The sequence below is a fragment of the Numenius arquata genome, chromosome 1 (assembly GCF_964106895.1).
Source record: "Numenius arquata chromosome 1, bNumArq3.hap1.1, whole genome shotgun sequence".
In the NCBI taxonomy this organism is placed as follows: domain Eukaryota; kingdom Metazoa; phylum Chordata; class Aves; order Charadriiformes; family Scolopacidae; genus Numenius; species Numenius arquata.
In genome coordinates, this window is record NC_133576.1 from 123,868,728 (window position 1) to 123,891,348 (window position 22,621).

At 37.7% G+C, this 22,621-nt stretch overlaps 1 protein-coding gene across 1 annotated transcript in view; it reads left to right on the forward strand.

The window, feature by feature from the left end:
* CWF19L2 (CWF19 like cell cycle control factor 2) overlaps window positions 1–22,621 on the forward strand; it is a 78,724-nt gene that overhangs the window by 37,693 nt on the left and 18,410 nt on the right. The window contains exons 11-12 of the mRNA XM_074158981.1: window positions 15,186–15,311; window positions 16,578–16,715. Coding sequence (XP_074015082.1) covers window positions 15,186–15,311; window positions 16,578–16,715 — 264 coding nt within the window. The remainder of the gene's footprint in view (window positions 1–15,185; window positions 15,312–16,577; window positions 16,716–22,621) is intronic.

Genomic DNA, 22,621 nt, shown 5'->3' on the forward strand with positions numbered 1-22,621 from the left:
TGTGAACCATGAATTAACAATTTATTTTGTATGTGTAAGCAATGAAGCACAACTGTTATGTTCGAGATGAGGTTTTGAAAGGAGAATTTGATCATACAATGACTGTTGGGACCACCTGGTCTTTAGTATAATCACAGGTTAGGTATCATTGCTACCAACATAAAGCAGAAACATTTTATAGAAATAGGCTGTTTAAGAGGAGCAATTAAACTGCACCCATCCTTTGAAAAGGAATTAAGACATTTGGCGTTTGGCCAGCCCATCTGGATAATGAGGTACTTTCAGCTAGCAGCAGGGTTTGCATATTTGTGGATGTGGGATTTTTGCAGAGATTCTTCGTGGGCACTGTGCTAAGGGCTGTGGAGTGTGGGGCTCTCTGCCCATGGCTGGAACGGATGCACCACTACCCATGTCAGTATTCGCTTTCCCATTCTGTTCTGCCTGTGTGCCCAGAGGAATTGCTTCTGGGTAAGGTGTTACAGGCTCATGCCTTTTTCAAGTCTTTGGCTTTCTTCTGATGTCTCCCAAAGTAACAGCAGTGATAATGGCTTGAGGGTATGGATATACATGGATAAAGGATGTGGAGTTGAATCTTCGTTCTGCAGCATCTAATTTTCCACATTCTTCCTCCACCCTTTGTTTTGGTTTTGTTTTTTTTTTTTTTGAAGACCTTTTTCTACATATACTCCTTTTAATAATAATTTTTCAGATTGGGCTACTTATCTTTCTAATAAAAATGCATTATTAAGCTCCCTCACTCATATATGCCTGAATTACTGTCTTTTGGTGGGTTGATCTGTTGCTTTCGGTTTGTAAAATTACCTTTTCTGATACTACAGTCTCTGAAAATATCTCATATACTAGAGCTAGGGTAAATCTCTTTTCTAAATAGTGAATATTGAGGCCTGAACACTTTTGAAACTTCTTGCAGTATTTTTACTCTGCTTCTTTATTTACTTGTTACTAAATTGTTACATTTCTTAAGTAAATGCTGTTTTTATTTGTATATGCTGAACTTCTGCTTATCACCTTCTCAGTTGTGTATGACATTTCTGTCTTTGATAAGATGAAACAGGAATTTGTGGACTTAAGAACCAGCCTGCTGCAATATTTATTTTTTTTATAGTCTGAGTGTATATGTTTTGTATCAGATGTTCTTGCTATAGAAACAAACCATCTAGTCGTTAAATCTTGTAAAATTTTCTTACATCCCTTACCTACAGTGGCTCTTTGATGGTATGGTTAAGTGAGTAACAATTTCGAAGCATAGCTAACAGTTTAAAATGTCAAACTGCATCTTTAGACCTTTTTTTCAAAAGTTGTGTTTGCAAAGTTATGTGGCTTCCTGACATCCAATATTATTGTTACATTAGACTTAATCGCTTTAGTTTTCCCCATTTCTGGGTGCATCACTGGACACATTGCAAGCTGCTGTAAGTTACACGTTACTACTTCCAATCTTACTCCCACAGGCTGGTAGTACGACTCTTGCTGAACTTGATTTGAGGTTTGTGTGTGTGTCCATTCTACTTACGAGATATTATTCTGATCGCCCTATCTCAGAGAGTCTCTGAAAAATAGATAGTGAGAGCAAATAGAAAGATTTTTGAATGCAGTGATGATTGGAGGCATTCAGTATAAAGATGAGAGGTTAAGAAGGTCAGGTTGCTTATTCTGAGTAATAAACAGTTTAGCTAAAATACCCCTTTTTGTAATATGAGAAAAAAGAATTGTTGCATTAAAAGGGCAACTGATTTTATATCAGTAAGACAAAATTAAGTTTTTTACATAACGTGTTATTAACCTGTGTCACTCACTGGCTTGGGGAAAGAAAGGATAGAGACCAAACGATTAGTAGTTATCTAATTACCTAATCCTTTTCTAATAATTAATGTTTTCACTTATAAGCAGGAGCTACGGTTTGGGGTTTTTTTTTAATTTTTATTTTTTAGTCTCATACTTTATACATAAACCTAGCACTACCCAATGGAGATCCTCTTATGTAGGGTAGTTCTTTTCTGTGTTACAGCCTGCAATAGGTTTTCTAATGCTTCTCCTCACTGTTAAGCACAAGGTCCTGATCATGGCAGACCAACTTTCTGATCTTATAAAACCTTTTTTTTTAATTCCCATTTCTATATTAGGTTAATAACCTTTTGAAGTTGTAATAGTGATGCTTATTACTATGTTTACTGAGTCTTTCTTGAAATACTAAATTTTTAACCTTGGTGGAGGTTTATTCTTGCTTCCATTCCTCATGATGCTATTTTTCTTAATCTTACTTTTTTTCTGTTGTAAGAAACCCAAATCAAAGATACAATTTTTATACACAGTGGGCTGCTGCTACAGACTTCTGACCATTTTAATTTGATCTTGCTGGGAGATCCAAACCTTGGTCGTGCTATGGAGAATGGTCTACCTATGGATTTTATAAGTATTACCTCAAACTTGATGGTTCCATTATGCACAACAAACGGCAGAGCCTGAAGGGTAGCTTAGATGCTTTGAAACCTGTGTTACGTGGGGACTCCACGTAGTGACTACAGTGACTCCTCAGTGATGAGACTTGCCTTTACAAATAGCCAGCACTGAAGGAGGCAGATGCTCCTTCTAAACTGGGTTTACTCATCCTGCCGATAACTGTGGTGGTCGTGTATAAACACAACCTGAGAACCTAAGAAGGCTGACTGAAATGGGAGAGGAAAGAGTCATGGATCATGGAAGAGAACAGGAGACAGTGGATGGAAGAAATAGCTGCGTCCAGCATGCTGAGAAGTGTTAGATCTCTTTTAGACACTTATTTGATATTATAAGGACAGACTTTTCCCACAGAGGAATAAGACGGTATTCAAAGCATTTCCATTGGCTGTAGGCTGTAAGAGAAAGGATGCTTATTCCAGCATCTCATTTGCCCATAACTAGGTTGTAGATGTTTGTTCCTTGCTGAAGACTGTTGCTGAGCTTTGTTATTCCTTCATTACACTGTGCTTGTACCACTTTAGTGTAGCTCTTGGTAAACATTTGCAGACAGCTCTCAGCCACACAGCATGCAACTTCTTGTTGGCTCAGTAATTAAAAAAAACATGTTTGTTTTTCCTACCTCTAGTTGCTCCCTATCCCACAATATCCTGACTCTTAAAATATATTTTATTCTCTTTAGCTATTAACGTTGAAAAGCAGTTCCAACTGAGTAGATCCTATTCAGATGCTTGGCCTGTTTACTCCCTTTGTTCAGCTACTCCAGTGTCTGTTCCTCAAATTAAGTTGAGCACCTGGTGGCAGAGCTTTACCATTTCCTCCTGCTGGATTATGGAACAGACATCATCTCTGGGGAGTTGAAAAATATGTTTTAGAACTGCATTTTATTTATTTATGTATTTAATTTAAAGCGTTTATCTTTCAAACCCAGACTTGTCTTCTTTGTTTTGTTCAGTTGGGTGTTAATCGCTGTATAGCGGTTTGTATGTTTGGTGAGAAAAACTGCGTACTTTGCATATTTAATTGGCCTGAAGTAAAAATTCGTGTTCATTAATTAATGGCAACAAACGGTTCCCCTCTCATTCTGTAAATACACACTATCTTTGTTTGTTACAGACTATAAATTACATTGTGTAGAAGTCATCACAAGATTCAGGGATGGTGAATGAGCCTCTTCTCCGGTTTCAATTTTAACATTTAATGATATGTATCATATTTAAAGTACTTTAATATATATATTAAAACTATGTTTTACTTATAATTATATAAATAAAGATAATATTTAGCTGATTATAATAATCAATAATTATTATAGTATGATTACTGTCATTTTTGCTTAAAATATAGCTTAACGTGCTTAATCTTTAATAATATTTATTTAATAAGAGAAGTTATTAATTCAGAAACTTTAGAGATTTAAAGTAAGCTATGTAATGCCATGCCACTGCATGATGAAATAATACACTCTTTAGATATTAAAAGCAAGTTAAAACAGAAGCAAAAAGCCAGACTTAGGTGAATCTCTACCTAAAGCACAAAAGGGTAATTATTACCTCTTTTATGAAAGATGGTAACAGTTCCTGGGCATATTTGTAAGGTCTCCTGGATGATTTCACTGTTTGTGAGTAGGAAGGAAAGTAGTTACTCCATATTTGTGCTATGCTGAATGACAAGTGTCATATAGTCGTATACAGTGTCAGTATACAGTGTCATATAGTCGTAGGAATGCAAGCCTATAAATGTGTAAAGAAAATATCAACAGATAAATGAGAGTTTTCGGTTAGATCGGTATCCACACTCCTTTAAATCCTTCAGAGAAGTGTAATACTTCTGTGAGACATGGCTTTTCCCTGCCAAGGCTCTTTCCCAGTGTGCCACGCTTGTTCAAGGGTAGAGGAATTCTGTTCTTTGTTACACTTGTGTGAGTTTGTCCATTACAAATATTAGATGCGTCGCCCCGTAATTCCCAGAATCAGCCTTTGGCACATCTTAAAGGTTTATGTTGTACTTACCACTCTCCATTATTTTTGTACTGAGGCCTATTTGAGTTGATGTAATGCACGCTGAAGGATGTGGACATTATGTACTGGAATTCTTTTGGGGACCTCTAATGAAAATCATCTCTTCATGGCAACTTGCTTGAAAATTCCTTTTACTGACATTTCAATTTGAAGATGATTTCTAAAGTGTATTCTTTCTAAAAAACCAAAAAAACCAAAAGAGATTGTGGAATAGGTAAATCTTATATTTAGAATGCAAATAACTAATTTATTATTCAAATGTCATCTTCTGATACTTCTATAATGACTTTTTTTTCTGCTGGAAAGCTTTCTGCTTCTGATGTCTTTAGAAATAGCTTTTGTATTTCTTGTGAGTAAGATCCTCCTCAAAATCAACTTTTACCTTGCCTTTTTATGTTAATACAATTAACTTTGTATATTTTGTTGTGTTTTTAATTCAGTTCTATTTAGCCAGGACTTTGACTTTTGAAAGATGTCTTTACCTCTAATAACTTCTTTAATCTTCTGAGTAATCATGCCTGGCATATCTTATCCATTGGATCCATCTTGGTTCATAGTGCGCATTTAGTTTTAGTCTCTAACATGACTTTACATTAGTTTTCATGCTGTTCATAATTATTTTATCCTTTTATCTGTTCGTTTTAATTTCTGTTTGATGGACCACTGCTTTTTTGTACTTTATCTTCTGAAGCTAAATATTACTATTAATTTTATGCCTTTTCCTTTTCTCTGGAATATTAAATCAAAATACATTGTAGTCAGTCTCATATGCCTTCTGTCAGCGCTCTGGACTCTTTGAAATTAGGAAAAAAAAATAAATTCACAACGCACCCCCCCCCAACATGCCAGCTGTAGGGTTCTGACTGAAATAATTCAGTGTTATACCTGTTTATCCTCTGCATCATTTCATGTTGTGTAAATGGGAGCCTGCTGAAATCTCTCTTTACAAATTACTAATGCCCTACTGTCTTTCTCTGTACACTACAAATCTATGGTTCTTAGTAGTATTCTAGCCCTTCTTGGTTTTTTTAAAAAAAGAAAACATGATGATGATTCCATATTCTTCCCAGGAAACTTTACTATTGATCTACAGTCCTTAATGTTAGAAAAACGTATACTTTTTAATACTAACTTGCATTTGTTCTGTAATTTAAACCTTTTGGTTTTCCTCTTATTCATCATGTAGTCTGTTTGACAAAACCTTTTGAGTTTTTGCAACCTATCAGCATGTGTTCCCTAATTTTGTCTTCCTTCTCTTCCAGCTCTTTTTTTTTTTAATAACTTTTCTTCTTCTCTTGTCACTCTTCTTGCTTTTTTCCAGTTTCTCTCCTGGTAAGTTTGCATCTTTCTTGAAGTGTAATACCCCAAACAAGCTGTGAGGCCATCTGAAGTCTTGCATGAAGAAAAAGGAAAGTATTCTCACACAAGTCAGCTTATACTGGTGTACATAGAATCATAGAATCATGGAATCATAGAATGGTTAGAGTTGGAAGGGACCTTAAAGATCATCGAGTTCCAACCCCCCTGCCATGGGCAGGGACACCTCCACTAGAGGAGGTTGCTCAAAGCCCCATCCAGCCTGGCCTTAAACACTTCCAGGGATGGGGCATCCACAACTTCCCTGGGAAACCTGTTCCAGTGCTTCACTACCCTCACAGTAAAGAATTTCTTCCTGGTATCTAACCTAAATCTCCCCTCTTCCAATTTAAAACCATTACCCCTTGTCCTGTCACTACACTTCCTGACAAAGAGTCCCTCTCCGGCACTGCTGTAGGCTCCCTTCAGATATTGGAAGGCTGCTATGAGGTCTCCCCGGAGCCTTCTCTTCTCCAGGCTGAACAGCCCTAGCTCTCTCAGCCTGTCTTCGTAGGGGAGGTGCTCCATCCCTCTGATCATCTTCGTGGCCCTCTACTGGACCCGTTCCAACGGGTCCATGTCCTTGCTGTGTTGAGGACTCCAAAGCTGGACACAGTATTCCAGGTGGGGTCTCACGAGCGCAGAGTAGAGGGGCAGAATCGCCTCCCGCGACCTGCTGGCCACACTTCTCTTGATGCAGCCCAGGATGAGGTTGGCTTTCTGGGCTGCCAGTGTGCACTGCCAGCTCATGTTGAGCTTCTCATCCACTTGTGTATATGTTGAGCTTCTCATACATCTCGTGTATATGTTTCAGTATAATGCTTGTTTATTTCCACAATATGTAAGTTTACTTGGTTTGTGAACCATTCTGCATCTCCAAGATCAGAGCATTCACCAGGAGAAAAAAAATCATATTTAGAGAGCACTACTTCTAAAAGCAGCTTTATAGCGTCTTAGTGTTTGGTGGCAGCTACTGAGTTCTATATCATGCTAAAATAACAAAATGTTCCAATGATATGTTCAATTGTGAATTGCTTATTGCTAGAATAAATAGACAACTTTGAAGGACCTCATGGGATGACAATTATTGGGAAGCTGAGAAAGTGATTTTTGAGGCCGAACTAGAACACACTGTACTGTTTTAAACAGTAAAAAGGTGGGTAGGGAACAGATGCCTATTTATGTAAATGATCATTAAACATGGAAATAAACCATTGATATTGGTATCAAACATGATACTTTTACTTAAAAACATTCCAGAAGCTTGTCCAAAATCATACCTAAAAGTCTGAAGTTATTCATAATTTATGGGCAGATTTAGTAATTTTTCTTCTCTTAGCCTATAAAAGGCTTTTTGCTAACAAAAATTGGGGTTTAGGTATTTGATTACTGTATTGTATTTTTGCTTGATCTTCAGCCAGATGTTTTAAGTTTGGTAACAGCCTACGGGGCATGTAATATTTGAAGTGAAACAGTTGGCCCTCCTGAGGATGGAAACTTAGTGAAGAATTATCAAATGCGTTAGGCGAAAGGAGGAACATTTGAGTGGGCACAGAGTCAGCTCTATTTTACTAAGTTTCCGCCCCCACCTCAACTCATTCTGTGGTTCAGATCCAGAAGTTACTCTTCCACTGCCTGGATATTAGTGTGTTGGCATGCAGAAACGAGAAGAAGAAAAAAAGTACAATTGTTGTTAGGGTGTAACATTTTAGAGCCTGCCTTCAAAGGCACAGAAAGTCTGTTTTTCTGACATGTAGAATACCTTGTGAATTCTATTCATTTTGGGAAAATAATAGGCTGCTCAACAATGCATCCTTTTTGAAATGTCTAATGTAAACATTTTAGTCAAGACACTTAAATCTGGGGATGGAGGTTTTAAATGGAATTAGATGCTTGTAAGTTGACATGAGAATCTGATTTTGACTTTTCTGTGTGGTTGCTGAACCAAGCAGTATTGCTGCTGTAATGTCTATTGTTTTTAGCGAGTTGTCTTTTTGAAAAGTTGTGTATGCTACAATGAGGTGAAAATTCAGAGACCAGGAATGGAAAAGCTGCAGCCACTCCTATGGAAGATTTCCATCCCTTTTCTTGTCTCAGCAACACAAAGATATGGGGAAGGAGGAACCCGATTCACCTGAAGCCAGCATCTTTTTGGAGACCCCATAGGGGCAGCAGGCCCCTTCACAGTTTTCAGTGAATAATCTAACAAGTAACCATTTCTGAAGGGTCCTGTTAATGTGAAATCCCCAGTCAGACATGTCCTTCCACTCATTCAGCTCCTGTTACTTGCTGCCCCTTCTGCGTGTTGCTTTGACTGGTCCTCTTGGGAGAGCTGCCATAACCCTGCTTAGCCACGTGGCTTTGGTAGGTTTGGAACAAAGTGGTTTTTTTCCTCTACAGAGGTCTGTTTCATTTCAATTAGCAATGCTCTGGATTTTTGAGTTTTCATTACAACATCTGCAGTTATGTCTTCAGCTTCCAGACTTGTAGAGTTATCCAAGTCTTTACAGAACTAGGGCATTTGTCATGTCTCCTATGGTATGTTCTGTTGGTGTTAACTTTGTCTTTACTTTCCCTATCTGTGTATAAATTTTTAAAATTATTCCCTGATCCTTTCTACCTTTTTGTACTTCTCTTTTTATGATTTTCCTCTACATAATATCTTGTGTTAAGTCTAAAATATTTATTCTGTGAGTGTATTTCTTTTCCACGATTTCAAACAAAATTTTGTGCTTATTTCAACCAGATGTTGCAGATGAGCGAGTTTCTTGTTATCACGTGAAGTACTCTTTAGGAAACTTTTTCCCCACCTCATTCTGCTTTTTAAAACTTTGCTTTTTCTTTGACTTTTCCTTTCCCCAGCTCTTCAACTGTTAAAAATTGTTTCTATTCTCTGTCACAGTACTGAGCCTTGCTAAGTCATAGGTTGTTTAAGCATTACAGTTCTCACAAATGTCTACGTGTTTTGTTTTGGGCTCTTTTTACATGCATAAAAAAATGACCAGTGCCCTAGCAAATTGCATTGATTACCTCTTTGTCACTATCTCCAGAATACTCCATTTGCATTTATATCCCATTTAAGCAGCATCTTGCTGCTTTTCCCTCATGTTGTATTCTTTCTCCACCCTGTTGTCCTGTGTTGTCCTTTGCCCATATAATGCTGATTTTTCTGTTGTTGTTACGTTTTCAAAATAATAGTGCTTTTAATGCTGTAGCGATAACTAGGTCTCACACCTGTGTGAACCGCACAGCGATTATATGAAAACAGTGTCCCCCCTGTGGTGGTCTCTTGCTTTAACCATGTTTGACCTTTAGCTCATGGCAAGTGTGGGGTGGAGGCACATGGCCTTTTTCTCTTGTTGCAGTGAATCACCTCTTCTCCCCTCCCAATAGAGAGAAAACACCTTATCTTATGAAAAGATAGGCAAGGTATCTGGCTGCTGCTGGAAATAAGTAGTGTTGTCTGTATATTCTCTGAAAATATCTTTATTGTTGTTGGTGACAGGCCAGTGTTGGACATCACGGTTTGCTTTGCAAAATGAGATTTGCCTTTGGAGATACAGAAGAGAGAAGTTTGTCTTACCTAGACAGCTTTTTGGTCCATAACTTCTACCTTTGTGTGACTTCTCTTGGAAAAATATGATTAAGCCACTGAAGCTAGCATACTTCAATCTCTACAGAATTTTCAGACTTTATTGGGGTTTCTGGGACAAGCTTTCATTAGGCAAGGATGGCAGATGTAAAGCAGACATTGGTTGTTTGGTGGAAAATAGCTTCAAATTGAGATCAATAAAATTGTTTATAGGATTTGACAAAGGCTGTCCCACTATCACCAGATTTAGTGATGTCCCCATTATTTGCTCTGATTTAATCAACTGATTTACCTAAACATCTTTGTAGTGTAATCAAGAGGCTTTCAGGGTTTTTAATTTATTTTTTTTATTATTATTAATCTCTTCAGAAAGTTAAACACTTTTTTTTTTCCTGGTGAAGAGTTTCTGCCTTTCTATTTTTAAATGTGTGTGTATGTGTGTATATATATATACACATAGCTCTTTAGTTAAGTCTGAGAGCACCCCTATAAAGTGGGAATGTACTGGATGTCCATGTTCTGGAGGGAGCTGAGCCGACCTGGCTATTGATAGGACGTCCATCATCTGAACAGACATCCGTCAGCTGAAAAGGTAGTAACTTCCATTCCAAATGAGAAGGTAGTTGGTGGGAGCAGATGAAGGTATGGGAAGACCGAGGGCAGGATGCATAAATGGAGTGATGTGGAACAGCACTTAGCACTTCCATGCTTTATTTTTAGGGAGCTGGCAACAATAGTCCAAGCTGCAACTGTAAATGCCTAGGAAGGGAGTTTGTAATAGCTGAAGTGTAATGAAGTATTTAAGCAGTCACTTGGGAAATGGACATATTCATTCTGCTCCCTGGTATTTTGTATGAAGGACTGGAATCCATGGGAGAGCCTTCATCACTGAGCTATATGATAATGCTCCATTTTCAGATATGTTGGTAAATTCTGTCTGGCTTAATGAGTCCTCCATGTCTATTCTTCAGTCCTGCTGTACAGGTATTCCAGGCCTCCTCCTCCTCCTCTCTCAGTGGGCAGAGAAGTCATGAGAGAGAGATTTGTAATTTTCCTGAGCTGCATTGAAGTTAAACCTCCCTCCCAAGTGAATGATTTTCCTCCAGAATATTTTTATAAAAGTGTATATTTTTCTGAATAAAATCTGCAGCCACAGCCCATTATAATGAAATCAAGAGTGTTAATGAGCACTGAATGTGAACTAAGCCAACCACGGATAAAACTTAGGGATAAGAAGCTTAGTCCATGCATTCTAATTGGGTTTGGATATGGAATAGATGTTAAGTCATCATCTCTGTCAAAATGGGAGCGGTTTTGGGAATGCTGAGAGGCATAACTTGATATGACTCTAGAACTCTACTGATAAAAACTTAGGTTCCTGTAAGTTCTTAAGCACTGAAGGGCAGACTAGGAGTTGGAGGATTACACTTTTCTGTCCAAACTAAGATGACCTCAATTGTAGGTAATTCCTTCAGACAAGTGTTTACTTGTGGTCTTCTGAAGATTCCCAATATAATAAGGATTTACACTATCTGGCAAAACGTTCCTATTTTACAAGGAAACTGAGGGGTCTCTTCTGTGTTCATACAAGTGATAGTGATTTTACTATTGATTCACCTGTCACTGGCTGACAGATTGAACTGAAACCAGGCAATTGGCAGCTTGCTTCTTGGGTTCTGATAAGGAAAAGTCAACATTACCAGTAGTTTTCATATTAAGCTTCTCTATCTGTGTCTAGTGGTAAGGACCACTCTGTCAACTAGTTTGTTTCTGATATCCAGCATTTAATGTGTTCACAGCTGTTCTGTTTTTCCTCTCTGTAAAATAATTTCAGAAGGACTGACAGTCATAGCTAGTAGGGTTTTTTGTTGGTGTTTTTTTCTTTTCTATCCTTCAACTGAAATAGATTAGGAGCATCATGCAGAATGGACATGCACTGATTTTGGTAGCATCCCTGTGTAGCTTGTGACGTGGATCTTGTGATACCTCTTCAGTAGTGATTTGCCTTTCAAGTTTGAAATGAAAGTTAAAAAAACTCAAACAAACCAGAGGACTAGTTTGGGGCCTTGTCTTCTATGAGTTTGGGTCCTGGGACATGGTGCTTTGTGAACTTCAGTATTGCAAAAAAAAAAAAAAGTGTTCAAAATACTGATAGAGATAATGAAAAAAAAAAAGACACTTTGTCTTTAGTTTCCTATTGGTCTTTATTCAGTTTAAATAAAAGATGTATGTCAAACAAAGGATTCAGTTGACTGATTGCACTATTTCTACATCAGGTAGCTCCTGTTTAGAAGTTTTGAACTCTTACACCAGTTAGGATAAGCATAATAAAGAAAAAAGAAAATATATAATCATCTTTTTTTGGCTCATAGGTCATAAAAAGGTATCCATGCTTTGTCAGGTAATAGTAATTGTGAAATAACTGATAAGATGTGTCTCTAGTGCTGTTTGTCTCGTTAAAGAGAACAGGTTAGAACTTGTTGACTGCAATAATAACAGTCAGCAAACTGTTTTTTCCTAAAAATAAAAGATTTCTTACTGATATCTGCTGATTACAAGGAAAGCAAAGGCAACGTGGAGACTTGCAAATTTTTACATCCATTGTAAATAAGCAGTTGTATTATGTTCTATATAAAGAACAAAGGAAGTCTGATTAAAGACTGGTTTGTATCTGTAACAATTTAAAATATTAAAATATAGAGTAGAAAATTACTGAAAAACTTGTAGCTGACAGTACAAAAGGTGTTAATCTGAAAATACATTTACAAGATTCCGTTTAGTTTTACGGAGGGGGGAAATGATAACTTTTGATATACATTTTTTTTAGTGTTTGACAAAACTGATTATTTCACTCAACCATGTTTCAAGGCTATGTACTTATATCATTAAAAAATAGGAGTTATTTCAGAATGTTTTTCTACTGTATTTTGTCCAGAGCTAGAGCAGTTTGGGGAGAATGAACGCTTTAAGCTTGTTTCAGTTGCCCATTTCCCTCTGTAATCTTACTAGTTTATGGAATCTTTTGAAAATTACTTTTTTGCAATTCTTCTGAATTGGCATAATAAATTACATGTGCATGATAAAGGGTAGCATTTTGGCCTCTAGAATTCTCATTACTTTATACAATCTATGAGATGGAAATCGCAGCTCAGGATGTGATTAGCTGGCTCACAAACTCGTTTTTTGATGTGCTGTCAACCAAGGATCCCAAGTCTTTTTTCTACAGAGATACCCTCTAGTCTGTCTTCAACCTTTGCCAATGCATGAGTTTGTCCCCAGGTGCAACACTTAGCATTTGTTTGAGGTTCCTGTCAGCCCACTCTTTCAGGTTGTTGAGCTCCCTCTGAATGGCACCCCTACCCTCAAGTCTATCAACCATGTCCCTATCCTACCTGCTTGGTGTCTCCACAAATTTGTTTGCCGAGAGCATGTTCTGTTCCATTGTCCAAGGTGTTGAAGTTAAGTTGTGTTGATAGAGATCAGCCCCCGAGGAATGGCATCTGTAACAATGTGCTAGTTAAGCTATGAGGAGTGCCAGTTAGACTTGGAAGTATTGGCAACTACTCTTTCAGCCTCGTAATCCAGACAGTTTCCCGCCCATCTCGCAGTCTACGCATCCCTCCAATTTGACAACAAAAGTACTACGAGACTGCATTGAAAACCTGGCAAGCTTCAAGATAAACAGCCTCCCCCGATACTTCCCTTGTGCACAAGAAACCTGAGAGCAGACCTTGCTGGTAAAGGCTGGCAAGATACTGAGTGTCTTAGCCTCTTTCATGTCCTTTGTCACTAGGTCTTTCCTCTCTTTCAGCAGTGGATCTGTGTTGTCCTTGTTTGCAGAAGGATATCCAGTATGCTCAGAAAATCCCTTCTTTTTGTTCTTTGCATCACTTGCTGGTTTCAGCTTCAGCTGATTCTATCCCTACAGGCCTGGAAAGTGCTTCTGTGGTCTTCCTGGGTAACTTGTCTCAGGTTGCACCTTCTGTAAGATTCCTTTTTGATTTTGAGCTTCGTTAGAAGTTCCCCATTTAGCCAAACAGCAACTGAAATGGACCCTTCTTATCCTCTGTAGAGATTGTCCTTGAAGACCAACGAGCTGCCTTGGGCACCTTTGTCATTCATGACCATCTCTCATGAGATACAGCCAAGCAGATCCCTGAATAAGCTGAAGTCCATTTTCACAGAATCACAGAATGATATGGGGTTGGAAGGGACCTCTGGAGATCATCTAGTCCAACCCCCCTGCCAAAGCAGGTCCACCTAGAGCAGGTTGCACAGGAACATATCCAGGCAGGTTTTGAATGTCTACGGAGACTCCACCACCTCTCTGGGCAGCCTGTTCTAGTGCTCTGCCACCCTCAAAGTGAAGAAGTTCCTCCTCATGTTTAGATGGAACTTCTTATATTCAAGTTTTTGCCCTATAAGTTTTCCTATAATCCAGGGGCTTTTCTTTGTTCTGTTACTTGCCTTCCTCACTTCCGTTAGAATCTTAAGCTTCACTATCTCATGGTTGCTGCAGCCAAGGCAGCTGCTGACTTCCACGTCCCTGATTGGGCTGGTTTTTTAGATTTCTGATTAGGAAATTCTGCAGCAACACTCCTAGTCAGTTTGTTCAGCATTTGTGTCACTACTTGTCCTCAATGCATTAGAAATCTAGATTATTTGTGTCCTACTTTGTTGGTCTTCCAGCAGATGAACTGGTGGCTCCATTCCACCATCAGGACAAAGGGTAAATGTGTGAAAGCTTCCCTCTCACCTCACATCTCCAGCACCTCAACAGCTTGGTTTTGTCAGGTTTAGAGATACCTTCCTCATGATTCCCAAATTTCTTGTGGTATGTAGAAGCAGTAATTAAGTACAAGTGTAGTTTATGGGAGACTGAATGTGCTTGCCATACAAAGGCAAATAACTTATTTGGCATATATCAGGTAAAAGCTTGGGTTTGTTTCCATATATTTCAATACACAAACAGATGATTTAAACATTGTCCTTTTTGCCTCAGTCTATAATTTTATTTGACCTAAATTATCATTGTATGTCTACTAATCTGTTTCTTCTTCACCATAGAGAGAGATACTTGTATTGAGCTTTTTGTATCTCCTATTCTGCATATCCTAGAGTCAAGATTAAAAAACGTTTGGTATTACATTGTGATAAAAGTGATCTGTACTGGTGGTAGGTGCAGCATAGGAAACAAAGTCTGATCTAATGGAATGTGTTGAAAAGCAATAGCTAATGTTTTGGCTAGTTTTTAGCTAAGTTTTGAAAGGAAAAAAAATCCAAAAAAACCCCCAATATCCCCAATCCACAAAATACCCAGAAGTGGTAACATGCTGCAGCTTTTCAGACGGCTTTCAGGAATTTGTCGTTATAATGGTGGTGGTGTATATTAATTCAATATTACCTTTTTAAATCTTCAAAAGCATTGTATTTCTTCTGGGGTGAAGTGTTATGAGAAAAAACCAAGAATACAAATTTGGTTCTTCTTGGAAAGGATTTGTTAACTCTGCTCTTAATTTGCTGAATATATTTTTATTATTCTGTTCTTTTTGAATATGGAAAAGAATACCTTGTGTAAAGCAATACTATCTGCTTTGAATTATAATGATCACACAAAATGTAAAAAATTTGTTACTTTACTCTTTAGGATTTAAAACTTTTATTTAGTGTGGACTAGGTGTTTCTTTTGGTTTTATCTGTATCATCTGTTTAAAAATATATTTTAAAACCTGACACAGGCTTCAAGCCATCAAGAAGACGAACAAGTGGTCCTTGTCAGAACAGATGAAAGCGGAAGGGCATGGCCTGTGACCACACCAGCTGAACCACAGGAACCAAAAGGCGGACGGAGAAAGCGACAGACAGTAAGTGTTAAAAATGTGCATATTGAAGTGTAATTCTGAAATGATCTTGTAGTTTTATGATGTCGTAATTAATATGAGTGCCTTATCAGAATGTCAATAGGTGGTTAAAAAGTTCCTTTCGGAAGATGATTGTAATTAAGTGTTAGAGTACATATTTATTAAGCATATATTAAGTTTATTTTCAGACTGTGTTTCCCTAGGGATCACTTTAGGGCTTGTTTAAATGTACATTCAAGGAAAAGTTTTTCAAGTTATCATAGTCTCTTAGCCAATTAGTTTATTTTACATAAAGTTATGTAAATAATGGAGATTAGCAGAGGTGAATATTTCCAAAATAAGAAAGATTTTACTGAGATACTCAAGTCTCAGGGGCTAATTTTCCTTTGCTTTTCTCCTGATCAAAAATACTGCCACAGCTGATAATAAAAATTATGACCTTATCTTTGTAACAAAGTACTTTGGGAAAAGTGAGAAGCTTGGAGGCTGGAATAGTGTTTTTTTTCTTAGGATATTTGCATGCAATGGTAAATAAATTAATATTTTGATCTTCTTGGGATAAGAGATGACAATACCTCATACTTCTAGCAAATATTTTCTTGATTAGTAGGACAGATCAGTTTGTGACACTGTTATGGAGGAGTGAAAGGCACAAGAGGGTGAGGAATTGCTTGTCATCCTCCTGTTGTTTCCATTTTGGAAAATTCCATCTTGCTTTATGTTAATGGCCATTCCCTATGCTCCTTCAGGATTTAGTTTAGTCCTGCCCTAAAGGACAAACTCTGTTCTCTTGGGCACCCTGTCTAAGATGGCAACATTTCCCAGCAGAGATACCACATTTATACAAGTTTTCAGTAGTGTCTGCGATTGCTGTGTTTCAGTAGTGTCTGTGACGTGGTGGTTCAAAAGCTTCTGTAAATAATGAAGATTAATTTTTGGAATATTCCATTTTTGTGAGCTGATTAACTGTTTCAGTGAATTACTGTACATCTTTCCTGAGCAGTAATGTTGTAACTCTGATAGCTTAAGGATATAAAGGATGTAGTGATTGTGGGAGGATGCTATATTTTTATTTAGACGTCCTGATGCAATTGAAGAAAGGAGAAGATGTTCTTTTCCTTAGGTCAAATGAAGCAGCAAGTCCAGTTGTTTCAGACAAGCTTAGCTTGATTCATGATTCTTTAAACTTTTTGAAATTATTGGGATTTGAATTTTATATCTGATCTTTCTCATTAGGTTAATATTTATTTTCAATATGTTTGTTTCCAGATCCCTACTCATGTAGATAAAGAAAGAGTAAGGTATTTTCAAGATGATGATAGTATGAACCTGAAGGATTTGGTCAAAAATGAGAAGATGAGAACAGCAGAGGATCAAAACTCACTGTTCATGCGTATGGCGTCAAAGGTAAGGTGTCACATGTATGGCTTTTTAATTTAGCATTTTATTATTAGAAATATCAGGGAGGATATGAGGCCTCAGTGCTGTAGGTATGTTGCTTTTGGTTGAGAATTCTGATGGTCTTGAATAATAATCAAGTCTGTTGTAAGGTGGTCCTGGTAGATGTTATTAAAATGATGGAAACCTGCATGTGTGTAGAAAATGTGATGCGTTCAGTTTCTTCATAGAAGTGATTGAGCTGTTCCTCTGCCTGTAGAATTTGATGCTTTTGAGGTGAACACTTTTAGAGTGTGCTGTACATTAATAGGTTACTCATGCCCAACAAAGCACGTTTTTCACGAATTAGTGATGAATAAAAGCAGCGTTTTCTTAGTGTTTAGAATGTCTCTTCATCTAGAAGTTACAAGAATCAATGAGATTTGAAGCAAACTACCTGAAATCCAGGACATCCTGATGGAATAATGCGAGAATTTATGCTTGCAGGCCACACAGATTTTATATATTATGGTTCTGTGAGTAATTCCACTTAAGAGCGTCCAGTTCACAGACAGATAGTGCAGCGCAAATAGAATAATAAAGCATATTTTTTTTCTGTGCTTGTTACGGAAGCGTTTGACAGAGGTGATTTCTAATACACAATTTACACAATTTCCAATATACGGTTTCTCTAGCATGCTTCAAATTTTACTAGGTTACTGCTTCTGTATTTTGTGTACTGCTGAGCAGGTTTTGAAAAAGCTTATTAGCATGGAATTAATTTCATCACAGACAGAATTTGGTTTTTTTTACATTTATCTAGAAGGCAGAGAAGATCCTGGAGAGTAGGTTTTGGTGGGGTTTTTTTATTTTTAAAATTCTCCTTCTTCAGGTGATACTTGAAAGAATCAGAAAAGCCATGATAGTGCCCAGTAGAGAATATTTAATGTGATGCAGGATTTCTGGGACAATGGTGAAATTTGATCCATTTAGGGGTGATGCAGGAATGGCCTGGCTCATTATGGAGCTGTTTTAAAGTAAAGATTCTGTACATATGAGAGTGAACCTTGGCAGCTGAACTTCTGCATCCATGTAGTAGACGAAAATGCAATATAGTGTTTAACTTCTATAAAGAGGCAGTTATGAAGAAATGTGGAGTCTATTTAGGAGTTTAAAATGAGTACGTAAAGAGAAAATGCTTGCACGTTATGAGGGACTCTAGTACTCAGTGCTAATTGCACATGCACGCCACTGGTGAAAAATATCCTAAGGGAGTGAACACCCTCCCCAAACAGGCTAAAAATTTATTTAATTTATTTATTAAAAAAAATAATCCAAGGGTGGGCAAACAGAAAAATGAAGAGCTTCTGGAGGTTAATCGAATCCAGAGCCCAACCATTATTTAAAAAGTACTTGTCGTGTCCAAGTAAGGAGAATGGAAAAGAGCGTGAGCCTAGCAGGCTTAGAAGTAAGCTTTGATAAGAAAGATTGAAAAATTGTCTTGAGGGAATTACATTAAGTAATTATTTTGAGTTTGCTAAAAGCGTAAAACTAGGAGTTAAACTCAATGGAAGCAAGAAGCCTGCAGGAATGTGATGTTGAAAAAGCCTGATCAAGGTATAATTAGAGCATTTAGGAAGGATAAGTGCATGCCAGAAGAACTAATGAGCTATTTGCATTAATATCCTCTATAAATGAGGTTGGGGCAATTCTTTTGCATGAAACATTATTTATAGGGAATAAGTGAAAAACTGTCTCAAATTAACAGTGTCAGTAAAATGAATTTTAGCTCAAATTTATAGAAATTCATTATTTTTAAAAAGACACTTGCATTTGAGATGAATAATAACAAATGACAAAAACCGAATGGTCCTCGCTTAGGTGGTCTGAAAGAAGTCAGATGTGATGTGCTGAACTATGAACCGCTGAGTGGAATCTTTATTCATCCTCAGGAACAGAAGAGGATAAATATAATGGCAATCTTTAAAAAGAAAACAGAGGGCAGGAGTAAATGGTTGGTTTTTATTATAAAAGGCGGTTATCAGTGGGTTCATCAGGAATTTCTTCTTCAATACATACATAAACCATGTGAAGGAAGGGATCCTTTATGACCTGAAAATTTGTTATTGTTACATAATTATTCAAGGCTGTCAAAAATGGAGGTCATTGTAAACTGTAGAATTTCAAAATACAAAGCTGGGACTTTTCTAACATTGTGAAACTTGTATCTGAACTGATTCTTAAGATTCACTTCAGAGAGTTGCTGGAGAGACGTACATATTTTAGTGGTGTGAATCATCTGTCCTATTTTGAATGCCATCTGAAAGACATTATGGGTATAAAAGGAATTAAGATGTCTAGCTCAGACATAGAAGATTGTGCTATACCCCTCTCAAATAGGGAGAAAGAGATCCCACTGTAGGTATCAAGGCGATAAATTCAGATGAAAGTCAGGGTTGATGAGTGCAAAATGATGGTAATCGTGAAGCTGAGTGAAGCTGTAACTGTGCATGTGCCACAAGAGGCTGGGACTGCTTCATTTGAGAGTCATTGCGAGTCTGCAAACACCGTCTTGGTGCTGGTGGGATTAAAAAGAGAAACAGAATTTGGGGATTGTGAAAAAAGGGAATTTAGGTCCCATTTTAAACATATAAGGCTACTATAATGCACCCGTGGTGCACCCAGAGGTTGAATGCTACCCAAGCTTGTAAAACATACCCTTGTAGCCGCAGGCACAGACTGGCAGCCATTTGAAGAAAACCGAAGTCAGCAAAATTTCTTCAGCCTGGGAGCCAAAAGGGCAGGTGGTAGACTAGAACACACCATGAGCACAAAAGTTATATAGAAAACAAGTATTTTTTGTTTCTCATCTGTGAAGTGGTCACAGAGCAGAGTTTTGTTTTGGGATTGTTTTTTTTTTTTCAGTGAAGAAGGAAATTGTAGAACTCACACTGTAGAGCATGAGACGTTGTGGAGGCCTTAATCGTGAGCGGGAGGAAAAAAGATACAGCGACTTTGTGAAGTACAGTTTCATTGGTAAATATTAAATAGGGAGATCTGGGTAGGCTTTTGGCTCAGGATTTCCACAGTGAAATGCTTGAGAGTTGCGAGTGTGTAGCAGAAGCATCAGTTCTATGTGCTTTTTTTATGCTTTTCCCCCATACGCTTAAGCCGTTGCTGGGGGTTGATTTTGCAACATAAAATGATCACTCTGGGTTAGAGCGAACAGCTGAGTTTAGTATGTTTCATTCTAAAAGCTTCTCTCTTTTTGGTGTTTTTTTGTTGTTTAAGGAGAAAATTTTTTAATAATGTTAGAATAATGTACTGTTTTTCCTGGCTTATGCAACTGCTTTATTTTAGTTTGGGAAGGCTCTGATGTTCCTACTGACTTCAGTAAGCTTTGGGTCAGATGCTATGTACGAGGTTTCTTTTTTGTTACTAGTATAAAATGCACTACCTCACACTATTTTATTAGAACAAGCTTCTTGAATAAGTAGCTAGCTTTTGACTAAAGTTTTAAGATTGAGCCATATTATTTATTTACTAGCTAAGTGTGCTGGAGCGTGTGCTCACAGTAGATGTTTTTGTCAATTACCGTTCAAGATGAGGTGGTTCTCTTTTGGCTGTAAAACAAATCTGTTGCAATGGATTTTTAGTTGTCTGAATTTTAATTCAGGATACTGAAAGTCCTCCAGTGCCATGCAATGTCACATTTAGGTTTTGAAGGTATTTTTGTTTGGCTTTCATAAAAACAAGCATCATAGATGCCAGTTCTTCTCTGGTAGTTTCTGTACAGGTGATTCCCAGCTCTTATCACCACAAAATGTGATGGTCTTCCCAAGTTGGTGATTGTTTCTTGATCCTAAATTAAGAAACTGTCTCCTAGGCATCCTGAGTTTTCCATGTGTCTAGGTAGAAGGCATTCTTGTTCACAGCACTGCAAGGTCAGTGTTAGTGCTGAAGTGTTGGCAGCAGTCTGAAAAATTTGGTTGTCATCACAGACATTCTAGATGGTTTCTTTATGTACTTTATAAACCTATACTACAGAGAGTATCTGCATTATGATCTGGGGCCTCAGTGAGACAATCTTCAAAAATCTTGTATCTCTTCTGAGTGGACTCATCAAGGTGTTTTTACGTCCAGCAGGAAGTCTAGCAACCAAATCTTTTTTGTCAGTTTTAGTTTGATAACATAGTACACAAATTGGACACATACAAATTACTTTCTCTTTATGCCTTCATTTGAGAAGTGGGAAAAAAAAATTCTACTAAAATGATTCTATCATCTTTCAAAAGAGCGGTGGGAGGAAACTGCTGAAAGTCTGTAAATGGTATCCTACCTAGGGTGGGAGAAGGGATATCCTTCCCTTTACATTCTGTTGAAATGATTTCATTCATCTTACCAGTCTGAACTGCTTTTGTTGAGTGATTGTTGTGATCTTAGGTGTGGCTACTGGGATAGAAGAAGTTACCCACTGCAGTCGAGGCAATTGCTTTTAAAGAATGAAATACAGGGTATGTTTTTACCAACAACCTTCCATTAAAGATCTCTTGCACAATTGCTTCTCATTACAGTGTTTGTTTTGCTTCCGTAAAATCTAATGTCAAATCTGATGCCAACATAATTTGCAGGAAAATGGGTGTTTGAAGGGTGGTTCATCCTAAGGTTCAGTTGGATACCTCTTTTTGGCTGAATGGAAATCAAACCAACATTTGTTTGAATTACCAAAAAGAAATTTAGTTATTTGTTTTAATCTGTGGCATTTGTTAGTTGTCTTAAAATTGCTGGCTGCTCAGCCAAGTGAAAAGAAAAGTTAGACTCCAAACTTAGGGAGGTTCTGCTACCATAATATGGCCAAATGTGTCTGGATTTTTTTTTTTAGAGATTCTTTCTATCTTTAGATCTATCGATCTATCTGTCTATCCATCTATCAGATTATTTTTCCATATTGTCTGTATCTTGTTCAGTGTAGTGAATGTTCAGTGTCTGGCAGCAAGGTGGCTCTCCAGTCCTTACAGCTCTTTGGTTATGTTCTCTGGTTACCCTTATTGCCACCTTTAACCCAATTTACCACTGTGAACTGAGGAGGCTAAACCCTCCCTGTTTTCACCACCTCAGTCTTGTGCAGCGAGTTTGCTCCTGCTCCCATGACGTGTTGAACCAGCCAGCAGTATAATTCCCCACGCAGTTGTGGCTGTGGCCAACCGTGGTTACCGCTAAGCACGTAGACTACGGCACTATTATTTCATTCGTGGATTTTCCCAGGGCTTTTATTGCTTTCCCAGACTATGCCAAAAAGAAGATTCCAGCCACACAATTGTTGTGAATGGAGGAAATGGGCACCGCTCTCATGAATGGGAATGGAAGGAGAAACACAGACCAGTATGTTTTCCGGCTTTTGCACAGCTGAGTGCTCTGCTCCAGATGAATAATACTTTCCTGATATTTAGTGTTTTAATGGTACTTCAAATGATATGCAGGCTAGCTGTTACACATCTCTGAAGATAATGACATAATTGCAGTTTTGTAATGGGAAATGGGGATGTTGAAATATAAAGATAAAATTCATAAAAGGATTTACTTTCTTACTGACATTTCTTCCAAGTCTTGTTTTTGTAGACCCAAAATCTCAGTCCATGAAATCTCTGTCTAATCCCATTGCAAAATGAAGGTCTATATGACATTATTTCATGCCTGACTCCCACTCAGATTCACAGACTAAACATCTGTGGTGGCCAAGCCATACTTGTCCTTACAAGTCTTTTTCCCACCTGTAAAGTTTCCTTTTCTCAAGAGCTCCATGAGATCAGATGGAAGGAATGTGCCATCTCCTTGCCATTTGTTTGCCTGTTGAGCCTGTGTTTTAAATTTAGATGAAAAGCAAATTCTGTTTTATCATTCCTCTCTTGCCCATTCTTCTTTATCTAGTCATGGTT